The 25,798-nt window shown below is 38.6% G+C and overlaps 1 protein-coding gene across 15 annotated transcripts in view; it reads left to right on the top strand.

Annotated features, from left to right (window-relative positions):
* The window catches only part of LOC113530100 (ryanodine receptor 3), a 159,827-nt gene that overhangs the window by 71,933 nt on the left and 62,096 nt on the right, over positions 1-25,798 (top strand). For all 15 annotated transcript variants that reach the window (XM_026919849.3, XM_026919835.3, XM_026919847.3 and 12 more), the window contains 15 exons: positions 319-478; positions 1,120-1,267; positions 2,117-2,319; positions 9,294-9,468; positions 10,065-10,273; positions 10,970-11,169; positions 12,558-12,624; positions 14,011-14,171; positions 14,287-14,452; positions 15,589-15,675; positions 16,662-16,888; positions 18,342-19,146; positions 19,338-19,538; positions 24,238-24,340; positions 25,175-25,309. In XM_026919849.3, the coding sequence (XP_026775650.3) occupies positions 319-478; positions 1,120-1,267; positions 2,117-2,319; positions 9,294-9,468; positions 10,065-10,273; positions 10,970-11,169; positions 12,558-12,624; positions 14,011-14,171; positions 14,287-14,452; positions 15,589-15,675; positions 16,662-16,888; positions 18,342-19,146; positions 19,338-19,538; positions 24,238-24,340; positions 25,175-25,309 (3,047 nt within the window). The remainder of the gene's footprint in view (positions 1-318; positions 479-1,119; positions 1,268-2,116; positions 2,320-9,293; positions 9,469-10,064; positions 10,274-10,969; positions 11,170-12,557; positions 12,625-14,010; positions 14,172-14,286; positions 14,453-15,588; positions 15,676-16,661; positions 16,889-18,341; positions 19,147-19,337; positions 19,539-24,237; positions 24,341-25,174; positions 25,310-25,798) is intronic.

Raw genomic sequence — 25,798 nt, 5'->3', positions numbered from 1 at the left:
TTAATTTAGAGGACTATTGTGATTCATATTCTAGTCAGAATATAAGACCTAATTATACACTATGTATGAATTTCACAAAAAAGGCATTTGAGTCTAGTATTGTGCACATTTTGTTTGTTATAGAGCATTTATGGATTTACATTAAAATCAGACCAGAATACTGGAATAATAAAAACTGTGTTATTAGTAATAGAAATCAGAAAGCTAATGATCAGGTTATTAGTGAATAACAGAATGTCAGTATGGCACAACCTTTGCTATACTTTCTAAAACCTGTAATCATCCTCATTCTAAAACTAATTTTGTGCTTCTGCAAAGCTACATGATGTCTAATGGCTATAAGCCCATGCCACTGGAGCTTTCAGAAGTGAAGCTGAGCCCTGCACAAGAGCTCCTTGTTGACAAGTTGGCCGAGAACGCACACAATGTTTGGGCCAAAGATAGGATCAAACAAGGCTGGACCTATGGCATACAGCAGGTAATCAAACCCGCAGTTCAGTTTGATGTTCTGAGCTGGTGTTTTACATTAATGGCATACCATCAATGCTATTTTAATGAACCTTGATTTTTTAATAGTTTGGGCTTTGGGGTTACATGTTACAAGACCAAAAGAAACAGCAAGTCTTTTTTTACAGTCATTCTATCCATAAACACATTTAAAATGAAAAAAAAAAAATAAAATAAAATAAAATGCAGGACTGTGGTGCAACATAAAAGACAAAAAATAGTTCTGTACAAGACTGCATTTAGCACAAATATTGTATCAAATATAAGAGTACAGGTACAGCATGATACACAGAATATGTACAGTATATGTAATACACAACAGTAGACTGAACAACAGCCACAGCAGCAACAAGACAAACTATATGTCATAATTTTAGTGTATCTCCACTTGACGTGTACTACTACACTACTTTTTTCACATCCCCAGAGAACAGTAATATAAAGCAGAATGTTAGCAAAGAAGTAATAATGGGGAGAAATGGATAATTAATTTCTCAATGAGCTGAAACCAGGGAAGCTAGGGAAGTCGTAACATAGCAGTTTAGAATGCGATCCCCTAGAGCAGGCTAACTAAATAACACTGCATAACCCTCCCTCTCTATCTCTGTTTAGGATCTGAAAAGCAAGCGCAATCCTCGTCTTGTGCCATATGCATTGCTTGACGAGCGCACCAAGAAGTCAAACCGAGACAGCCTGCGTGAAGCCATCCGTACACTAATTGGATATGGTTATAACATCGAGCCTCCTGACCAGGAGGGGGGTGAGTGCCTTAGGGAAGTTTAATCAGCAATGTGTTATTTAAAAATAGCAAGAATTTCATGTGCACTTTTATGCTTACTGGTATTTTCCACTTCTTAAATATTTATTTGTAATTAATTCTTGCCAATGATGATGTATTTTAAAGCCAGGTATTCTCCACCCGATATTGACTATGACTTATGTGAAGATTCACACCTGTTGCTTTTCTGTAAAAATAGCACTGCATAGAGGAACAGGGTGTGGGGCTTAACTTTGGCTTTAGAGGCTGAAAATCAAGAAATGGCAAGTGCGGTGTGTTGTATTTGCACCATGAGTTGCAGCCTGAATGATCAGGTGATAAAAAGCAGTTGATGTTCACAGTTCCAGGGTCCCTGGTTCAATCCTTAATTGGAGAGAAATTTGGTATATTCTGACATAGTTAACATGAATTTTTCCCCCCAAAATAAAATAAAAAATTAAATATCTAACATATTCTTGATCAAATGAGTGAAGATGCACCAAATGGAATTACTCTAAGCAATTCAACTATCTAGTTCGCTAACATATCTAGTTCAACATGGAATGTTAAATTAAAAAAAAAGTCTATGGACCGCTTTTGAAAATCTGTACTTGACTGAATTGTTGCATTCAAAATGTAAAAAATTTTTTTTGCACTGTTCAAGCAGAAAAACAGTCAGTTAATCTATAACATGGCCACCATAACTAAGCTATTTAGGTATAGCTAGCTAGCTAGCAGCTTACTCAAACACTTATTCCTACCTCAGTACTATGTCAGCTAATGCTGTTTTATTTGTGGGACATGACAATTCAGCATTTCCTAATTTCTCTTGCTCTCTATCCCTGCTTGCAGGTCATGTGATGGAGAGACTAAGCATCGATAAAGTTCGCTTTTTCCGTTTGGAGAGGACGTATGCAGTGAAAACAGGGAAGTGGTATTTTGAGTTTGAGGTGGTGACTGGAGGAGATATGAGGGTCGGTTGGGCTCGGCCAGGTGTGCGGCCTGATGTGGAACTGGGAACAGATGATCAGGCCTACGTCTTTGATGGTTATAAAGTGAGTTTTTGATCCATTTCTTACTATAGACACAGATCATAATTTGGCATAATGGGTGGCTGACTTCTGCTAAACACAGATTAGTGTTAATGTTAAAGTTAACTGGCTCTAGCGGCACCTAAAATAAATCTGGAAAACACCTAAAGATATTACAGAATGTTGAGATATAAAGAAAGGAATTATACTAGGTGATAACTAGGTGACATGACAACATAATATTGAGTCTATTTACATTACAAGGCTTGGCAAATTTCAACTTGTTGCTAAATTAAATGTTGTCTGATGAGCAATTTGGAAAATCAGAGAAGGATTAATTTATTACAATCCAAGTACAAAACACATATTGCACTGTTGAAAAAAAAAGAGAATTTAATGTAGACTATGACTAGTCTATGGCTACTGTTTTTATAGACTAGCTAACACTTTTCACCTAATCTGTAAACACCTATACCAATGTCTCATATCCTAGATACTAGCTGCTTCGTCAGTAACTTTTTAATTTGAATTCTATCAAGCTTAATAGACAATTTGAGATCTTGGTTTTACCACTCACAGCACTCTCTGAAGGTGTTTGGGACATCTGGTGTATAAAGATCCCTAAAACTGACAATTTTCAAAAGATCTGTGTCAGTAAAACAGAAAATTTTCAAAAGTGGTACAATGAATTTTCAGTTTTTAAAATGTCTCTGGTATATGTGAACATATAGAAGGTGGAAAACACTTAACAAATTTAGCCTTGTGGGATTGGAAGCCCAAAAAATGAAGGACTTAGAACTTGGCTTTGGCTTAATTTAGAATTCACTTGCAACTTGTAATATAAATGAGACGTTCTTGAAACTTGAGTCCAAAAGACTTAGAGGGCTCTACTTTCATGCTGATGCAAGCTTAATTTGCTGATTAATGCTGGCGTGCTGCTACTTTTTGGTTGGGCTGAAGCCAAATATATTGTGTTTATGCAGTTTTTGGTCATAAATTAATGCACAGCTCTGAATTGGGTGGTACAGAAATCTACTAGTGCAGTGAGATTTTCAAATCCATTTTGGACCAAAATTGTGTTTGTTTCCACCCTCTTAGTGCAGACTGGGTGATAAGATACTTTCATGTACATCATTATACAGTTATGTCCCATGTCTTAAAATCTGGATTTGTGGATCACCCCACTTTAACATAGATAGGCCACTTCATCCAAATACTAACTATATACAACAGACTTAATTTATCTGTAACAAGAACAAACAACTCAGCTTCTAAAGGCAAATTTACACTGAAAACTTTTATGAAGCCTCTTTTAGGGTTAGGGTTAGCTTCTATTTTATTCTATTATATTCTTGTGTTTAAATTCACTCCAGTTGAGATGGACCATAAAAAAACCTGTGTTTTTATACACACATGCCCTCCATAGAAATTAGGACTGCAAAAGAACCTTAAATATTTTAATAGTTGATTATTCTTGTTAATTAATCAACAAATAATGGTTAAATCTGATTAAATATCATTGGGCATTTTTTAAATCATTTAATGTAAAACAAAACTGTGATTAACAAAACATTCTGTATGCTACTGAATTTCTCCTCTAGAACTAATCTAATCATTTTTCCCTGTATCCAGTACCAATTCCCATTTTAAATTACAAATAAGGACGTTAATCTGATAACGAATTTGTTATAAACAAACACCCAAGAAACTTGAAATTTGTGGATTTAAATGGATCTTTCTCTCTACCTCTAAACTGTGTAAACATCACATATATGTTTAGCATCATTAATTAAAATAAAACATTTAAAGTTAAATTTGTTTTCAGTAAACTATGAAATGGCTACACATATTTTACTAATTTTATGCATATTTTACTTATATCCATAAGTCCACTGAATGAAATGCAATATGAGGCTGTAATGTCATCCATTTTGTATATTTGCATAGTATTGTAACATTTAACGTTAACAGTGTATTGTTTACTTTTTTAATTGAAACTATCAGTGTTTTAGCTTTAGCTTTTCTATTCTTCTCTCACTAAACACCATCATTACAAGTTTGTCTGTGAGAGAGAGAGAGTGGCTCACCCTCATGAACATGGCATGAAGTAAGGAATAACACACAGCAGGCTGTGCCATTTCAAGAAAATAAAACACACACCGGGGTGGTGTGATGTGGCTCGACGTGAAGCAAATACCCCACAATGTATTATTAATTGTATTATTTACTGATGACAGTATGTTCTGAAGTGTATTATTCTGCTTATACCACAGCGATTTGCCACTAATTACAATTTTTTATTTATTAATGAATGACATGCAATGCTTTTAGCAGTTTATAATTAGACGGGCTCAATGTAGGACAATGCAGAAGTTTACATACCAGACAGTGATGCAGCTGGTGAGAACACTCTGGATGATTGCTCTGAAAAAAGTGGTGAGGATGTGGTGGGGGAGCCTAGTTCTCCTCAGTTGGTGTAGGAAATGGAGGCACTGCTGGGCTTTCTGGCCAGGGACAAGGTGTGGTGAGACCAGGTTGTGAGACTTGTTGTTGCTGATGAATTTATGGTCATTCAGTCGGAAAGTCCAGCATCCAATTGTAGAGGGAGGGAGTGAAGCTGAGCGGGTTGAGTTCTGTGACTAGTTTCTGTGGAATTAATGTATTGATCACTGAGCTGAGGTCAGTGAACAACATTCTAGGTGTAAGGCTGTGGATATAGTGTAATCAGTGAACCAATTTGGGTGATATGCAAACTGGTATGGGTCGAATGAGGCTGGAAGCGAGGTCTTAATATCTCTCTTTACCATCTTCTCAAGGTACTTCATAATGACAGAGGTGAGTGCTATGGTGCGGTAGTTCAAGCTTGGACCTCTTTGGCATGGGTATGATGGTTGTTGACTTGAAATAACTGGGCACAACCACCTGCCGCAATGAAGTGTTGAAGATGTCCTTGAGGACATCAATCAGCTGTTCAGAGCATTCTCTGAGTACTTGACCCGATATGTTGTCATGTCCTGTGGCTTTGTGTGGGTGAGCCCTAGATAGAGTTTTTCTTACATCTGCTGTGGACAGACGAAGTGTGTCGATTTCATGGTATCTTGAGGTGAGACTGACTATAATCCTAATTTTTCCATGAAACTGAACCAAACATTGGATGTGAATTGTGTGCCTCTGTCACCGAATAGGTCCTCTGGCATACCAATGTACCCTGAACGTGTGCTAGAAAAGTTTTTCTGCAGTTGTGAAGGCTGAAGGCAGTTTGGGTAGTGGAATGAGGCACAGGGATTTGGAGAAGCAGTCAATGATGACCATTATAACTGTCTTTCCTTGGGAAATAATAAGGTCATTGGCAATGTCAATAGCCAGGTGAGACCATGGACATTGGGGAACAGGCAGAGGCATTAATTTCTCGGTCAGCAGGATCTGGGCACACTGGTAACATAATGAGATGAACCTGTATATGTCTTCGTGCATGCTTGGCCACCACTACTTACTTTTGGAGGAGCTGACAGATTTCATGAAATCCAGGATTTCTGGTGACAGGGTATGTGTGAGCCCATGTGATCAGTTTGTCTCTCAACATGATGGGAATATATGATCTCCCCATGGGACAGGATGCTCTTGTTAATGGATTATCTCTCTGTCAATATCCCAAGAAATTGCACCCAGAATGCATGACTGAGGGAGAATGCATTCATCATTCAGGGGTTTGGGGAGCACAGGGGTGTGAGAGAGAGTTGGCTTTGGTGTTCTTGGATCCAACTCCGGTTTCTGAGTCGTGTAACTCTACGATTAACTGTCTAGAGGGGTCTGGGTGTTTAAAGATGGGTGCAGTGGTAAACACCTCCTTGAGGTGAGAGACGGATTGATCAGCAGCTGAAGTCCACTTTAATTTCTTAGTCCCCCTGCAGCGATGTGGCTGAAGTTGTGAGTGAACCTTACATAGAAGTTGGCAATTCCTAAAAATTTTTGGAGGTCCTTCACGGTGAAAATTTTGGGCTAATCTCAGACTGCAGTTACCCTATTCGTCTCCTTGAGAACCCCCTTGGCACTGATGGCATAACCCAGGAAGGAGATTTCTGATTTGTGGAAAGTTTTTCCTTTTATGTTGGTCTGGTTCTGTAGCAGATGTGTTAGCACTTGCTTGACAAAAAAGACTCATGCTGATGCGGGTGATGCTGAGGGTAGAATGTATACATATTTAAGCGCTTCCTCGATGTGTTCCTCCATGGCTTACTCCTCAGAGGCTGTTAGTGTGTAGATGCCATTGCGTGGTGGTGTGGTGCCTCCTATAAGCTCTATGTGCAGTCATGAGGATGTAAGCCGCTGTCCTAGACTTTACTAAACATGTCTGGTTTAGTGTAATGTGTGATGGAGCCCCTTCCAGTTGGTCCTCCATGGAGGACTTGGACTTGGAGTGGATACTGGAGAGGTTGGGTGTCAAGGTGCAGTTACTCTACCAGGGCATGATTGATAAAATTTCCCACTGCTGTGGATTCAATCAGTGCTGAAATGATGGAAAAACCTTCTGATTGTTTTATCAGTATATTAATGGAGAAGACTGGGTAGGAGATAAATTGAATGGAACTCACTGTGGCTGAGAGATGGGAAGAGTTAGGTTGCTTGTGGGGTGGTAGTGGAGGACGTTCAGGGAAATGGGTGACACGGTGCTCAGGGCTACTGCAGTAAAAGCACAGTCCTTCTTTTTTTGCAGGTGCAGGCATTCAAAAAGGCTGAGTTTTGTTTGCCCGACCTGCATGGGCTCTGTGATTCTTGGATTAGGAAAGAGTATTTCTTCAGTGGGAGATTTTTCTCGCTATTTCAGAAGCCAACCGAGGCAGATGGACAGGTCGATGAGTGTGTTTAAGGTCTCTTGGTCAAAGTGGCAGGCAAGCAGTCAGAATGTCTGGGTGTAACCCCTGCCTTTATACCGTATTCAGCGCTGAACATGAGGGCAAACTCAGAGGCATTTGGTTGCCCTGTTTGATGTCTAGAAGCTTCTCCTCTATTTTCTTTCCCTATGGGGAGTGATCAAAACACAATTTGAAAGCACACTATGTAGCATTCATTTGAAGAAATGGATTCCTCACTTTGAGTGCAAATGACTGTAGCCTAGGTGAGTGCTTTGTCCATGAGGAGGTTTATGAAATGAGTAATTTTACACTACTCAGAGACTCCCTCTTACTATGAGAAATACAGGAATCATTGTAGTAAAAAACCCTTATGTAGGGCTAGATCATTGGCATGGCTCTTAGGGCACAGTCACAATCAGTGTGTGTGCACAATCAGTGTGTGGGAGCTGGAGTCCAAGGCAGTCATGTTTGTAGTCTGTGATGTGCGTTGGGAAATGGAGTTCAGGGGGCCAAGTTTGTAGGCAGTGGAGCCACCTGGGAGTCCCTCGCTGATTCTGGCATAAACATGACACAGAGTACCTGGTCGTTTCATGAAGGCGTGGACTTACTCATAGGAATGTCATTCTGTTCATCAAACCATACATAGAAGCCATAGAAGTGTTTTGAAAATGGCTATGGATCTTCTGAGCATAAGACAGGATCTATGATGGCACAAGACAGCTTAGGTCTTGCTGTCCTGAGTGCAACTGGAACAACCAGAACACCACGAATTGTTGGCCAGGCTGTGCAGAATCGCAAGATATACATACATGTCCATGGAGAGGTTAGTGTTCCACTCATCTCTCTCTGGGATATGTATAAATTTGCATAAACTCCTCAAGTCAAGTTTGGTAAAATAACTCTGGGTCCACACTCCTGTTCCAGGGGAGCCAGCATCAAAGGCAGGGGTTAATGGAATTTCTTGGTCATCTGGTTCAGTCCTCTGTAATCAATGCACAGTCCTCCATCTTTTTTCCACATAGAAGAAACTGGCAGATGCTGGGTAACTGAAAGCTGGAATGAACCCCTGACCTAGAGATTGCTGAATGTAGTCCTCCATAACAGCAGTTTCCTTAATGGTCAAGGAATATATTCTGGAGCAGTGTCCCTTGCGACAGGTCTATAGTACAGTTTTGGGGTCAATATAGAAGAAGTTTGTGGTATCTTGTTAGCTAAGGACTTCTGACAGATAGGCAGTAGGCACACTATCAAGCCCTTTAGCTTCTGGATTTTCTGCGAAGGTGAAACTGCACTGAATCTTGCAGCAATAATATGGGCAGTTTGGCAACCTTTTTTTTTTTTTTTTATCATCTCTCCTCTTGACGAGTTTAGCATGGGAATGTGAGAAGCTGCTTTAATTGGACATTGTAGCTTGTAACTTGCCTAACAGCTTAGTAGTGGATTCATTCAAACACAACCCTTTCACATTTGTGCCGCCACAAATGGTCTGCACTAATGGTCACAGATACACCAAAATAAACAATGTCTCAATTTTATGCCTTGCTTTTGCATGTGCACTATGATAACGAGCATAGCATGAGTGGAATTGCTTATACTTGCTAAGTGATGTCTTGTTGACACCTCTGATTATAATCTGATGCAAAGATCATGTCAGTCACCAATATAAAGTAAGTGATTAATTACATTTTTCTTTCATCCATTGAGAGCATGAAGAACAATGTGTTTTGCAAATGAAACGCCCCAGTCTGATGCATCAATGTACTACGCTTTGAGAATATTACATCTGAAATATAAAATCTGGAAAAAGCAATGGGGCAGAATAAATTTTCTCAGTACTCTTTTATTTGTAAGTTTACAAATGTAAATTGACCAGTGAACTGATGAATACATTCTGAAGAAATCTAATAAGGTTGTTAAATGTGAAAATGGGGTTCTATTTGTACAGTTTACATACAGTATTTATGCATATTTTGGACACTGGTAAAACTGTAAGATTTGACATGCTTAAATATTAACTTGGATATTGAAAAACAGTGAGCTACAACTGGAAGTAACTACAAGAAATCTTCCAGAAAGTGTATTGAAACTTGTAACCTAATATGTGTTGGGTGTGAGTATGAATGCTATTTATTGTTGTACTCCTAGGGTCATCGTCTCCACCAGGGCAGCCGCTTGTTTGGTCGTTGCTGGCATGCTGGGGATGTGGTGGGCTGCTTGATTAACATGGAGGACAAGTCCATGATCTTTACGCTTAATGGAGAAATACTCATTACAAACAAGGGCTCAGAACTTTGCTTTGCTGACTTTGAGACTGAGGATGGTAAGAGAGAATGTCTTATTCTTTCATCATGTTTTGTCACACAGCCACTAATTTATAGAAAGTACTGATGTGAGTCTAATATCTGCAAGTTTTTCTAATTACATTTGGTGTGGATATTTAAGATTAACCCTGAGTAAACTTGGGATTACAGTTTTTTCTAATAAACATGAACAAATTATTTGTTAGAAATGAAGGCTGAAAAGAAAGCACAAATTTTTAAACAAAAAAAATCTTTTTACTTTTTAAAACTCTTTTTAGATAAACTTTTTCAGTTATTCTCCTGTCTCTTCATTACTGACAAAAATCATTTTAGAAATCATATTTATATTAGAGATTGTGCTCAGTTACTTTTGATGTGCAATTAAACGTGAAATAAATGTTATTTTAGTCTCTCTAACAGTCCCTCCATCCTTTATTTACACTCATGCCTATATAGACACTAGCTGTCAAGAGAATTTCTAAGTTTGTGGAGTATATTCAATGCTAAATAGTACGTAAAAATGGGTAAAGGTGCATTTTCCTTGCAGTTCACACTGTGCTACTGTAATATTTTTATACATAAAAAAACAATCCTTGTTCTATTCTGTAATCTCTAGGCTTTATTCCAGTCTGTAGTCTGGGTCTTTCCCAAGTTGGACGTATGAACCTGGGCAAGGATGCCAGTACCTTCAAATATTACACAATGTGTGGCCTACAAGAGGGATTTGAGCCCTTTGCTGTCAACATGAACCGGGAGGTCACCATGTGGTTTAGCAAGCGCCTCCCTACTTTTGTCAATGTTCCCAAAGATCATAGTCATATTGCGGTAAGACCCAAGTTTCCTCCATGCAAAGTGCAAAATTGATTATTGAAGTACATTGAATTAGTCCCTGGGTTTTACTTTCCTGTATTTTCAAAAGCAAAATCCATGCCAAGTCATATATACTCTACTGTGCGCATCTTAGTGATTCTATGGCTCTGAGTCTAAGATAGCATACCTGGTCTTGCTCTTTGAGTGGGAAAGATGGCATTAATCTCTCTTCTGTTGATTAGAGCAACATTGGTATCTGTGAGCTCATGTGTAGTTGGCATCTCTTCCAAGTGTATTGGGATGCCTCCTATGTTGTTATGTGATCAGCAGTTTGAAAATCTGCACATGTCTCTGAGGTACCATGTGTTATCCCTCCCCCTCTCTGGCTGGTAGCTGTTGTGCAATGGGGGAACTAGCTAGTAGGTGGAAACTGGCAATGATGAAATTGGAAGAAAATGGGGGAAGTAGTCCACCTTCTATCCAAAGTTGAAATGCAAAAAGGCTGGTTAGGGTAAAAAGGAAATTGTGTGAAGTGTTTAGCCAGCCTGTTCTTTTAATAGGTTTGTGCTGATATACAGTACACAGTGTATATATAAAGCGTGGATTTATCTCTTTTTTTTCTTTTGGTCCATTTTAAGCTAAGTGAACTCCATGAAGGACTTTACACAATAAACAATATATGGTGAGAGTTTAAAGCCTAGATGTTTGCAGGTCACAAGGATCGATGGCACTATTGACAGTCCCCCATGTCTGAAGGTGACTCACAAGACATTTGGGACGCAGAACAGCAACGCTGACATGGTGTTCTGCCGTCTGAGCATGCCTGTTGAGTTCCATTCCACCTACAAGAGTGTCCTTGCCACTGAAATGAATGGAGTGCATGAAGAAGAGCCACTCAAACTCAAATATAGGTGAAACTATACTACCTCACTTCAAGCAGCATTTAATTGTATTGTAAAGCAGCTTCAAGCAGCATTTAATTGTATTGTAAAAAATGTATTCTGTAAGAACTAGGATCTGATCAATATGAAAATTTTGCCACTGATACCAATTTTAAGAAGCTAAAAATTCTGACAAAGACACTATTGGCCAATATACATATGGCTAACTAATTAAAGGAAAAAAACATCATAAAGTGTCTTAGTATGGTATTGGGACACCACCACTCACCAGAACAGCTTGGCCAATAGATTGAACTCTCTGGAACTGTACAAGAGGGATGAACACTATTTTTCAAAAGAGATTTCCTCGGTTGGTGTCTTGATGATGCTGATGGAGACTGCTGTGTAACAAATCAGTCCAAAATCTCTCTTAGCTGTTCAACTGGGTTGAGACCTAATGAGAGAGAAGGCCGTAACACATGATACTCACCATACTAATCAAAGGGGACACTGTCATTGTGGAAGAGACCACCTCCATCAGGATAGAGATAGTTCATCATAGGATAAAGGCAATCAGTCACAATAGCTTTGCATTGATTTGCAGTGACTTATCCCTCTAAAGGGACAAGTGGACCCAAACCAGCAAAACCATACCAGCAAAATTCCTCCACAGTATACAGTATATGGCCACAGGTTTGTGGACACCTGACCTTCACACCCATATGTGGGCCTTCCCCGGATTGATGCTACAAAATTGGACCTCAACCCTGCTGAACACGTTTGCAGTGAGCTGGAATGCCAACTGCATGCCAGGCCTCCTTGCCCGACATTGGTGCTTAACCTCACTAATACTCTTGAGGCTGAATGGGAAAAGTCCCACAGCCATGTTCCAAATGTAGTGGAACATGTGGAGAAAGAGTGGAGGTTATTATAACAGCAAATTGGGGACTAAATCTGGAATGGGATGTTCAAAAAGCACATATGTGTGTGATGGTCAGATATCCACCAACCCATCCTATGTAGTGTATCAGAGCCGTAACTGTGGTAACTACTACAACATAGTTTGAGAATCTCCAAAAATGTGACTATTCTTATATGTTTCATGTTTAATTAAAACACATCATGAAAATAAATTATTTGTAAATTATTTTAGACATAATTTATTTCATTTGATAACAAAGCAATCAAGAGTAGGGGTCCCAGTGAACCCTTTCCCCACTTTTTCCACTAAGGTCGAGAGACCTAGAATTTCTTTCCTCACATCTGTATAATAAAATACTGATTTATGTATGTTTAATTTTTAACTGTAATATACTGTATAATGCAATATATAAACCAAGTATAGAATGTCAAGTTGAATGTAATATGAGTCTGTTTACCAAGGATGATATGCTGATATGTTTTTAACTGTTTCACAGGTATCCTGTCAAATCTATGAAACACGTAGATGAGGGGAGGAGAACTGACTATAGTAGCATAACAACTGTAAGTCACTGGGAATTATGGCATATTCTATTCATTCATGTGTTATTGATTATAAGAGTACATGTAGTACAGTTTTTTAAAAAATCCACTAAATCCACTAGTAAGAGTCTCCTCTTCAGGAGGTGAAATACATGCTCAACTAGGTTAAGGTCTGGTGATTGACTTGGCCAGTCTAAAACCTTCCACTCGTTTCTTCTGATGAAGTCCTTTGTTGTGTTGGCAGTGTATTTTGGGTCATTGTCTTACTGCATGACGAAGTATCTCCCAATTTGATTGGATGCAGTTCTCTGTAAATTTCTGAATTCATTCTGCTGCTACCATCATCAATAAGGATAATTGAGCCCATTCCAGAAGCAGCCATGCAAGCCCAAAATGGCTTGGTTTTCTCCTATAGACAGCTCTCTGGTTTTCATGCTGGTTTATCCTTTTTAACAACAAATGCGGTCTTCAAAGGTGAAACCCAGGGGTCAGCCCAAGAGTAGATATTCAGAGCTATTAGTTGTTTAAACAATCAATCTAACAGGGCATACCTAGGCAACAAGAAACACCTGTCAGTCACATGTTCCAATATTTTTGATCACTTAAAAAATGGATGGGTTCAAACAAAAGGTGCCATGTTATAAATTGTTTAACACATCTGTGTGCATGTAAATAAATATCAGGAAATTAAATCTGAAATTCTGATCTATCATATCATATTCATCTTTTAGACCCAAATGTCTTCAGTGTGTAGCAAAAATACAAAAGAATTGGCCTTGCTGTTCCAATACTTCCAGAGGGGACTGTATATTCATAGATCATTAACTACTGTAGTCAGCTAAATCTTTGGTATTATAATAATAATAGAGCAATGTTTAAATTTGGATTAGCTACTAGCAACAAAAATTGATAGCTGGCATTAGGCTTCACTATCAACTGTTACCCCTTATGAATATTTATGATGTATTTTAAAAATGTAATCAACATGAGCTGATCACATATGTATGTTCTGTTAATAAATATGTAAGGACATTACTTGTGTTCTGTCACAACTTAACCCGAAAGGAAATGCCAGAGCATAGACTGTTGGTGAATGGAAATGATTATTACATTCAGCTTAATGAAGAGACTATGGTGTTGTCCAAAACAATAATATGAGCCTGAATCTCAGACCAAGATTTAGACTGCAGAGACCAGCCTGTGATTCTCAACAGTGAGGCCCAGACCAAGATCAAGACTGTGTTAAGGTGGTTTTGTATATACATATACTATCAGGTCTTAGTGAGAGACAGTCAAAATCAAGTATTTCACAAGCATTTCAACTAATAAATTTCATTTTATTGAAATTGTTCATGAACTCAATCCTGGTCCCTATTAGTGTAATGATGAGTTCATTGTTTTCCACAGTACTACCATTCAGTACGAGTGTTTGCTGGTCAGGATCCCTCATGTGTGTGGGTTGGTTGGGTCACACCTGACTACCATTACTACAGCAACTACTTTAATCTCAGCAAGAACCGAACTGTGACAGTTACACTAGGGGACGAGCGAGGTCGGGTCCATGAAAGGTATATCCTTGAACTGCTTTCTTGAATTGGGTCCATGAGACCTACATCCTTGATCTGTTTTGTTGTGATTGGTCGTGATATATGCTAGTCAGACTAACCCAGCCCTGTTTTTCAGTGTTAGAAGGAGCAACTGCTACATGGTGTGGGGAGGTGATGCCGTTAGCTCCAGCCACTCCTCCAGCAGAAGTAATGTGGATTTGGAGATTGGTTGCCTCATTGATTTAGCTACTGGCTTGGTGGCCTTTACTGTCAATGGCAGAGAGCTTCCAACCTCATATCAGGTACTGTTATATGTTTTTGGTGCTCCTGGTTGTACTTTGGTCTCAGACAGTAGGAACTTACATATTTAAGATTGGTGAAGACCAAATAAAAAAAGTAAAAGACTAGTCAAACAGTGTGTAGTCTGTTCATGTTATGATGAATAGAAATGATGTCCTTTTTTGCTGTAGATGGACATGAGCCTTAATTGAACAAGAATATTTAGCACATTCATTATGGGAGTTTTACATACCAGTATAAGCCATTTTAGAGAGCTATTGTGTTGGAAGGGTCCCACAGAATTTGCCTTGTTCAGCATCCCCTCTCATCATGTCTTCATCTCAGTCTTGATACCCTTTATATTCTAAACTAAGCAGAATAATTTTGTCTTAGCAGTGTATTTTACCAAGCCTCAAAATCATTATAGAAATGGCAGTTGTGTGAAAATTGACACAAGTGACAGGCAGGTATTAAATTAGAGTAAGCCCATTTCTATTTGAGGGTGAAATAAAACCATTATTTTGCTACAGTTTTTTTTTAATATGTCTCTGTAACTCAAAGTAATTAGAAGGTTTCTCAAACTTATCTCTTGGTTTTATGTTAGATTTTCTGCCACATGTGCACACCTCTGCTGGCAACATTCAATAAGAGCCAGTTAAAATGTTTTCAGGTGGTCATCTGGCTGGCTTCTCTCGTATTCATGCACAATTTCTCTCTTTTTTCTGCATCAGTCTCTTCCTCGTTGTCTCTATCTTCCTCATTTCCTAATTTCTCTTGGCCTCATACTTGGCCTGACATACTTACTCAGCTTCTCATTTCTCTCTCACCATTTTTTTAAATATCAATTCCCCATTTATTACCTAACCTCCCTCACTCACTGTTATTACAAAGGTTTTCATTGGCATGCCTACCCCACAATATTGTTTCCCTCTCTCCTTTTCTTACATCCTTCAAACACAGACAGTCTACTCATTGTACAAGAACGGATACCTTTAAAATTAGTTGCTAATTCAGAGCCACTTTACATCAGTGACTTCTATGGCCACCAATGCAAATGCAAAAGCTCACAGGAGCTACTTGTTCTATAACAGTGACTTAGAGTGTATTACTGTGGTTTATCAAATAAATTGATGTCAAGCTGGGTTGTGTTGTTGTGCAGGTGGAGCCAAATACAAAGCTTTTCCCTGCTGTGTTTGTACGACCCACCAGTCCAAATCTGTTCCAGTTTGAATTGACAAAGATCAAGGTTAGTGAGTCTCCCTAATAGCTTAACGCTCCACTTCATTTAAATGACAGAGCTGGAACCAAAGACATTTGCATTAGATCTTAATATCATGGTCGTTTCATTGAATGCTTATTAGAAAATGCACTTTGTTCACATTCATTCATCTTCAATAACAGCTTTATCCTTGTCGGGGTCACAGTGAAAAAGTGCCTTTAACGGTACATATTAGTAATAGGTACTGTTTATTATTTTTAATAACTTGAATAGTTACATTATTATTTCAATATGTTCAAATTATATATTTGAACTCTAACCTTGATAAATTAACCTTAGATTAATACCCACTGAATGGTCACAGCCCCTTAGAGGATAGGACGACATGTTATAAGAGAAAGGAGCAGTTTCAGCGTTTTGGATCTGAATGTGTCGTGTTATATTTGTTCTTGTAACCTTGATAAAATCCCTGTTACGTTGTATGCATTGTGAGTTACTGTGATTCAGCTGTACAAATCTGAGTATGTGCAGTTCAAAATGTGACTTAATGTAGCCATAATATGCAAAGTGTCTCATATTAATGTTCAGTTTACTAAGGCTCTAACTCATGCAAACTGCACTCAAAAAAGTGCATTAAATAGAGTTCACTTGCTATTAGATCCATAATTGTGTCACCCTGATGAAAAGACTGCTGTATTCAAAATATGCTACTTCCTATAAAAGTATGTAGTCTGAATTAAGCTGTATTCCATTTTTCTTGTGGTTGATTGTGACTCCTACAATAATTTGAAAATTATCAAAAAAAAATATCGAAACTATATTTCTTATTTTGGCATCAGAACATTATATGCATCTTTATAAGCCAAAACCAATCATCGGAAACATTGGACAAATTATGTTCTAGAACAGTTACTTGTAGACTTTTTAAAAAATGTACATTTTTTACATGCGTATGCTTTCCTAAGTTTCAGCAACAAGCCAAGAAAATGTTTTTCATGATCTCTTCACTGCAGAATGCTATGCCCCTTTCATCAGCAATTTTTAAGAGTGAACACAAGAACCCAATCCCTCAATGTCCTCCTCGTCTGGATATCCAGACTATTAAATCGGTTCTGTGGAGCCGGATGCCCAACACCTTTCTGAAGGTGGACACAGCTCGAGTGAGTGAAAGACATGGCTGGCAGGTGCAGTGTCTGGAGCCTCTGCAGATGTTGGCAGTACACATTCCAGAGGAAAACCGGTTCGTATACACATACACTTACCTAGCGTAGACTTACCCTATGTTAGTTAGGAACATAAATGGTCTAGGTTAGTAATTCTTGCCAAGTTACATTAATAATTATTCTCCAGTGGATACAACACCATATACTTTAAAAGGGTACCACTGCTGCATCATATAAATGGTTATTACATACATAATTTTAAGGAACTCTGTCTTTGTAGTTTTCTGTCTTTGTATCTGTGGTGCAAAAATATGAATACATGCTGTCCATGAGAAAGGCATGATCACTCCTAATACTAACTCATTTTCCAAGTTCATGATCACATTCAACTGTTCCCAAGTAGAAGATCTCAGTAGATCTTTCACAACTCATAGGTAAAATGGTGGCCTGGACAAGTAGTTCTTCCATTGTCAGACATATATATTTGCAATTTGAATGGCTTTTCTGTGAGAGTTTGCTGTCCCTCAAATAATGGGAGTGATACCCACGTATACTAATCACTTCCTTCTCACATTAGCCACTGAATAAGGGTGGAATGAGCAAGCAATCAGAAACCGTGTCCTTCCTTGTTTATATCATAAGCTCACAATTAACTTTTTTCTCATGGATCCACAGTACTGTGCTTAGTCTGTCTAACTGCACATGCTTTCTGTTGCCAGTATACTTACTGTATGGAGACATGATAAAAGTAACTACTAGTTAGATAAACCCAACTCAAGTTAATTTGTATAGTGTTTTTTAACAATAGACATGGTCCTAATACAGCCTATAGAAATCTAGGTCTGCATCCCTAATGAGCAAGCCAGAGCAGACAGTGGCAAAACTCCCTGAGATAAAATAGAAAGAATCTTTGACATTCAGCCAGACTCCACAGGGAGCCCAATCTTCTCTCTGGGTGACAGTGGATAGTGGTATTACAGTGAACAGTCATATAGTAAAAAGACAAAAAATTATGAATATATAGCAAGTTATATTTAAGCATATTGTGAATAGGAGCCTTGCAGCACTGCAATGATAGTCAAGGTGACTGGACTTGTCATGTAATCTTTAAGACATTACCTGTCACTTAATGGGCATAAAATTCATTTAATTAAATGCTATTTGTATTGTCAGAAAGTACAATATACAGGTGTAGAAGAGTAAGCATAAACAGTACTAAGTGTGTTAAAAGGATGTTAAGTATGAGCAGATTATGAAGACTCTTGGGATATGTACAAGACAGTCTTTATAATTACAGCAACAGTTCTTTGAAAGTACAAGTCTACACTATCCAGGAAAGATTCACAATTTTTCCACTTGCCTTGACCTAAAGAAAGATGGTACCCAGTGAAGTATGCTAATATAGATAGTGTGGAACAAGTTAGCATGTTTAGACTTACATAAACTTCACTTGCTGCCCACTGAATTGTTATTGTTCAGTACCAACATAAGCATGGTGAATATGGGTAACTTCTCATTTTTCTTACACAGGTGTGTGGATATCATGGAACTCTCTGAGCAAGAAGATTTGCGGACATTCCATTATCACACTTTAAAACTTTACTGTGCTCTCTGTGCTCTTGGTAACACCCGTGTAGCCCATGCTCTCTGCAGCCACCTTGACCAGTCACAGCTCCTTTACATTATTGACAACCAATACCTGTCTGGCATGCTGCGCCAAGGCTTCTATGACGTCCTCATCAGTATCCATCTAGAGACGGCCAAAGCTGCCCAGCTTATGATGAACAATGAGTTCATCATCCCCATCACAGCAGAGACTCGCAGCATCCGACTCTTTCCAGATACCTCCAAGCGACACCAACCACCAGGTGTAGGACTCAGTACATCTCTAAAACCCAGACTTAGCTTTGCTCCACCATGCTTCATCACTCCGAAGCGTGACCAGTATCTCTACAGCCCAGAAATTCCTCTAGATGTTCTAAGGGAGAAGGCAATTAGCATGCTAACAGAGGCTGTTCAGGGTGGAGGAGACCACATTCGAGATCCTGTGGGGGGCAGCGTGGAATATCAGTTTGTGCCAGTTCTCAGACTGATTAGCACGCTGCTAACCATGGGTGTGCTAGCGAGCCAGGATGTTCATAAGATCTTGCTCCTCATCGAACCGCATGTCTTTGGGGAGCAGAAAGCAGATGAAATGGGGGAAGCTACAGAGAAAGAGGGGATGACAGGAGCAGAAGAGAAGGCAGTGGAGGCTGGAGAGGAGGAAGCCAAAGATACAAAGCAGCCAATAAAGGGATTGTTGGAGAAGAAATTGCCAGAGTCAGTAAAACTGCAGGTATAACAATACTCTTGATTTCTAAGTAAACAAATTAGTTGTAATTACACATAGTACAGATTATGCATTGATTGTGTTCTGAAGACCCACACAGTGCAGGATTTCATCTTAAACATATAAGGAAACTTGAAGGATTCAATTAAACTTATATGTACAAAAAACTTTTATCTCATTTCTGTAATTCGTTTCAGATGTGCAAACTTCTTCAGTACTTCTGTGACTGTGAACTGAGGCACCGTATTGAGGCCATTGTGTCATTCTCTGATAGCTTTGTGTCTAAGCTGCAGTATAACCAGAAGTTTCGTTACAATGAGTTAATGCTTGCTCTCAACATGTCTGCTGCTGTTACTGCCAAGAAAACTAAAGAGTTCCGCTCACCACCACAAGAACAGGTATGCTGTTAAAGATTGTCAACGTTCTTTAATTCTACAGTTCTTGGTGTAATGCCAGTGCCTGAAAGCAGTGTTTCCTAATCCTGATCCTAAAGTCATCCTGTATTGATACTGTCTTTCCTGCACAGAGTCATAGCATACCCACAAAGGCACTGTTGATTGTATGACAAATTAATTTTAGGTCTTTTATGACCAGGAAAAATACCAAAATGTCCAATTAGCCTGTTATGGTTATAATATCTCTGCTTGGTTACGTAAACAGTCTTTCAGTGATATGAATTGAAAAGCTTGATGAGCATAATAGACCCTTTTCATGCATCTAGGTTCTATGGTTATGGTTGGTGGTAGCTCAGTGGTTATGACAATAGACTGATTGGAAGGTTGTGAGTTCAAATCCCAGCCCTACCAAGCTGCTACTGCTGTAGTCTCAACTGTTCTGTTGTAAACATGAGATAAATATGAGTTGCTAAGGGTATCTCTAAAATTCAATAAATGTAAGTGAAAATGTTACAGCAATGTTGTTTTCCAGTGTACCAACATGAACAGTCTTACAGCAAATCCAGGCAATTGGTTACCTATTTTCATTGGAACAGCTGCTTCAATCTGCAGTTACTGACCCCTTTCTGACTGAACTGATTGAAACCTTGGTTCTCACAGTGGAACACCTAGGCCAGGATGAGACTCAAGTCCTCAGGACAGAGGAGTTTGCACTTTCCAATTTGTCAGTGACATAAGAAGCTACAATTTTTAGTCTCATTAACTTCAAGAGAGAGAGAAAAAATGAAAGCTTGGTGAGAGAACAACTGTATATAGCTACTGCAAAGTAATCAATAATAGGAACTAACATCGGGTTTGGAAAATTTAAGTATCTACACTCCAGACTCCTTCCATAAATGTTTTCTTACAGAAAACTTAACCAGTTCAACAATTATACCTTTTCTTTGTTAAATAGTAATACATCCTGTAATCATTTATTATTGGCTTAGATTATGTGAAGAAGCTGTCACTATAGGAATGACAACAGTAAGGAGTACATTAATGTTAAAACTATCATTTATGTTACAGTTGTAAATATCGTCAGAGCTGTGCAATTATATATATATATATATATATATATATATATATATATATATATATATATATGTATATAAAATTAATCAACATCTTCTGATTTGATATTTTTTCTGCAAGTATTGGAACAGCCAAGAACAGGCAAAGCCAATTCTTTTGTTTTTGTTAAACACTAAACATTTGGGTTTCAGATCAAAAGATGAATATGAGTTGATAGATCAGAATTTCAGCTGTAATTTTCTGATATTTACAAGTAGAGTGTTAAACAACTCAGAACATGGCCACTTTTGTTTGAACCCATCCAATTTTCAAGTGATCAAAAATATTGGAACACGTGCCTGACAGATGTTTTTTGTTGCCCAGGTGTTCCATATTAGATTGATCATTTACGAAATTAATAGCTCTGAATATCTACTCTTGGGTTGAGCCCTGGGTTTCACCTTTGAAGACTGCATTTGATTTAAAAAGCATAAACCAACATGAAGACCAGAGAGCTGTCTATGGGAGAAAATCAAGCCATTTTGGGATTGCATGGCTGCTTTTGGAATGGGCTCACTTATCCTTATTGATGATATAACTCATGACGGTAGCAGCAGAATGTCTGCTCTTGGTTTGAACCATTTGAGCTATCTATGGGAGAAAGCAAGCCATTTTGAAGCTGAGAAAAGAGGGAAAATCTAGCATAATTGAGCATAACCAATACAGCAATTTGGATTGTCTTGAAAAAAAAAAGAAACCACTGGTGTACTAACAACCAGGTGTCGTACAGGTCGGCCAATGAAAACAACATCTTTTGATGATAAACATTGTGAGAACTATGAAGAAAAACAGGGGTGAAGGTATCACCATCCACCAAATGAAGAAGACTTGAGAGCAGAAATATAGAGGCAAGATACAAGCCACTTTTTAGAAGTAACAATTGGAAGGCCAGAGTGGAATTTGCAAAGAAACAGAGATGAGCCACAGGAGTTCTGGAACCAAGATTAACCTCTTGCTAAGTAATGGAAAGGCCAAAGTGTTGAGAAACAAAGGATCTGCTCATGATCCAAAACATACGAGCTCATTGGTCAAGCATGGTGGAGGTAATGTTATGGCTTGGGCTTGCATGGCTGCTTCTGGAATGGGGTCACTGATCTTTATTAATGATGTAACCCATGATGGTAGCAGCAGAATGAATTGAGAAGTCTACAGAAACATTCTGTCTGCCAATTTACAGAGAAATGCATCAAATCTAATTGGGAGGAATTTCATCTTGCAGCAAGACAATGACCCAAAACACACTGCCAACACAACAAAGGGCTTTATCTAGGGAAAAGAGTGGAAGGTTTTCTTTCCTTAACCCAACTGAGCATGCAATTCATGGTGGGTCATGCTCCCTGACTGGGGCTGTCAACAGGTTTCAATTGCTGAAAACCTTGCTTATTGGGCAGTGAATACATCAGATCAGAGGGTCCTGAGGACAGTGTCACAGGTGTATAGACTTCAGTTCCACCACTGGCCCTGCAACCTTGTTGGGGCTAAGGACCTCAACAATTTCAGACCCAATTAAGTTTGTCGCTTGCGTGGGATAAATTAGGTCCTAAAAGCCCTCTCATTCCATATGTTAAAGCTATCAGATGTTATTCATACTATGCAGTGACCAGACTGGTTCACACCACTGGATCAGTGCATGTTTTCAGGTTCCCAATGCTTCAGAGCACAGATACTTTTTCAGGTTTGCCTTCCAAGAACAGATATTTCAATTCTTATTCTTCTTCAAGTCTTATCCATTGGCCTTTGTCATAGTTTTTGAGAAACATGCAGGCAGTCCTGTCACCACTGATGGTCAGAGGCATAAGTGTACTGCCATATTTGAATTCATGCCTTCTATCTGCCCCTCTCAAGTAGTAGGCCTTCCAAGGCACATCCACCCTCCTCTCTCATGTTATGGCACTCAGTCTCATGGTGAACTCATGAAATTATTCAGAATCCTTGAAGTGGAAAGTGGATGGAATAAACCAGTATTAAAAGCTGTTTTTCACTAAACTCCATGTCATGCATGTCATGGCGAATCGGTTACCCTTCACAAATTTATCCAGCTAGACATCCACACTAGTAACCTCATTCAAGCCTAGTACACATCTCCAAATACTGGTGCCGTGCACACAGAAACTCTATCATTTCTGATCATCAGATCACCTCAGAATTCAGTAGTATTGGGCTCACCCTGGCTAACAACGTACGATCTAGTGGTATCCTGGAAAGGGGTTCAGCTGGACCCTAACATCACTTCCAAAGGGAAAACTGAAGATCCTTAAGTCGTCTGAGGAGACCCACCTTTTTTTCCAATTCCTCAAAACCAACTTTACCACCACTCTCATTTTGTGGTGGAGGTTGATTCATCTGAAAATGGGATAGGAGCTGTCAAGTCAATGCATTGGTAACCCTGACAAAATACACCCATGGGCCTTCTTTTCTAGGAAGCTATCACCGGCTAATAGAAGTTACGATGTGGGGAATCGGGACTTGGTTGCCATGAAAGCTGCCCTGGAAGAACAGTGACACTAGCTAGTTGGAGCTCAAATTGCACTTTGGAATATGTCAAGTCAACAAATAGATTCCACCCCCTCACCAGGCCAGATGGGCATTTTTCTTTACCATTTCACTTCACCTTGACATATAGAGTGGGATTAAAGAACACCAACGCTGATGGCCTAATATGTATTCATTAGAGCCCACAAACACTGAGTACCTCCAAAACCATTACACTTGAGTCATGTACTGCAGCACCAGTCTACTCAGAAATCATTGAAGACATCTACAGAGCCCAACAAGAAGTTCCAACCCCACCAGAGTGCCCTTGATCTAAAAAGGTATGTGCCGCAGAACATGAGGGAAAATGTCCTACAATGGGTCCACACCTTGCTGATCTCTGGACATCCTGGTTACTGGGAAACAAAATCCAGTGGCTGTCTCTGGCTCAAGATGATTTTGAACTTTTCTTCAGTGGTTTCACTTATTTCACCATATAAAAGACTTATGAACTTAACACTAAGTGCAAATCCTTGCCATTTGCTAGACTTTCGAGTAATTTCTAAGCCATAATTCTTCTGATTGTATCTATGTGTGACCCTGCCTTGCTTTTCTGGTTGTCCTGCCTTAGAGTTCCCTTTGTACTGGTTTTCATCTGATATCCTGTGTACCTAACTTGGCCTGTGTTCCTTGACTATGAATTTAGATTTGCCATTTGGATTCTTGATTTTGTTTTGATTGTTGACCATAATCAACTCCATCCCATTGCAATGTAGCACTTCAAGGCTGGTGCTGTACTAATCACTGTACACTTTAACTGAGCTAGACTTGAATCTCTCAGATTCAGAAAAATAGTAAATCTTCCTGATTTACTGATTTTCAAATCTTCCTGTTTGGAATTTGTCTTTGGAAGTTAATCTTTTATATTACTTGATAGACTGTTTGTTGACTTCATATTTTTAGCCAAAGAGTATAATTTTAAGTACCAAAAACCATCACAATTATGTTGACTTTTTAAAACTTTGGTTTCTATTGGTTATTGTCTCTGCTGTTCTATTTAGACAGTTCTATAGCACAAATATGTCTCTGGGCTGTGCAATATTTGTTTTTCTTTCAGATCAACATGCTGTTAAATTTCAGTATGGGTGAAGACTGTCCATGCCCTGAGGACATTCAGGAGGAACTCTATGACTTCCACAGTGAACTTCGTCTACACTGCGGTAAGAGCAACATATTAAGTAGGTAAAATATTGGTATTTTTTGTAAACTGGCCAAGACCCTTTATATGCAAGTTATATATAAGCCAAAGTTACGCTAGTGCAGAGAGCAAAGTGTCAATGTTACCAGTGTGAGTCTGGTCAGCATTTTCAGCTTTTTAATCTCAGTGCTTGTGCTGTAAAGCATTTTACTCAGCATTTCACATTTGCCTGAAATTCAAGAGCAATAGCCCTCAAGTTCCTCAGGTTGAAAACAACCTGAAATGCATACATGATTCATCGTTATAATTCCTGTACAGATATTTTACAATTGAAAGCAATTGTATATAAATAACTGCACAAGAAATAAATCTCTGAATGCCAAACAAAAGTCAAATGCTATGCCAACCTTACAGAGGTCAGTTAATTTGTATCTTATATGAATGAATGAAATTCATTTTGATGCTCATCCTACTGCCCAACCAACCTCACAATTATTTTAAACAAATTCCGATCTGTAACATCAACCCTGGCTAATACTGTTCTAATTAATCAATTATTGAAGATTACTACTCTGCCCTCAGTTGGTTTACTCTATTCATGTTGAGGTGTATACAGGAAAGTTTTTTTTTTTTGATTGAGCTAACAGTCTGATTATTAATAGATTAATAATCACTGTCAGAGTGTTTCAAATTCCATTTTAATCCATGTCTGTTACTTATATTTGTCTTTTCTTCCTCATAGAGGATTCTGGACAATTGTGTCACTGATGAGAATTGTCTCTGTTTGCTGCCTCTAAACAAATTCTTTTTGAATACCATTGGTGTTACTAAAAGAATATTATATGTCTGTTTTCAGGTATTCCAATCGAAGAGGAGGAAGAGGATCAGGACACATCCATTAAAGGCCGCCTAGTGGCTCTAGTTAACAAGATCAAGGGGCAGCCACACAAAGCAGCAGAGAAGCCAACAGAGAAAGAGCAAGCCATCCCGTGTAAGAATCATTTGCAACAAAATGCCATCCCGAGTAAGAATCATTTGAGCAAGCCATCCCGTGTAAGAATCATTTGCAACAAAAACACAGAACTGTTCAGCTACAGGCTCCTTAATGATGCCCACTGCAGCAAAAAGTGAAACCTGGGGTATTTATATAAAAACAAAACATGCATATTTACAGTGGATGTAAATAAAGATTGAACCAAGATAAATCATGTCAGAACTTTTCCCACCCTCAGTGTGAAATTACAACATTTAAAAATTAAGTGAAAAACAATCAGAAACATTTTAGGGAGAATAGGACAAATAAAAAAGTTACAATAACCTTGTTGCAAAAAGTATGCACACCCTTTTATAAATGGAGATGTTGCTGTGTTCAGAACGAACAAAAACATCCAAGCTAACTAAATCACCCCAAACCATGTGGCAAAATGTGTTATGGTCTGATGAGACCAATTCCAAAAGGTATAATAATTCTGTAATTCCA

This window comes from Pangasianodon hypophthalmus, chromosome 10 (genome assembly GCF_027358585.1).
Source record: "Pangasianodon hypophthalmus isolate fPanHyp1 chromosome 10, fPanHyp1.pri, whole genome shotgun sequence".
In the NCBI taxonomy this organism is placed as follows: Eukaryota; Metazoa; Chordata; class Actinopteri; order Siluriformes; family Pangasiidae; genus Pangasianodon; species Pangasianodon hypophthalmus.
Note: the sequence above shows the minus strand (reverse complement) of the source record. Positions and strands in the feature narration are given on the sequence as shown.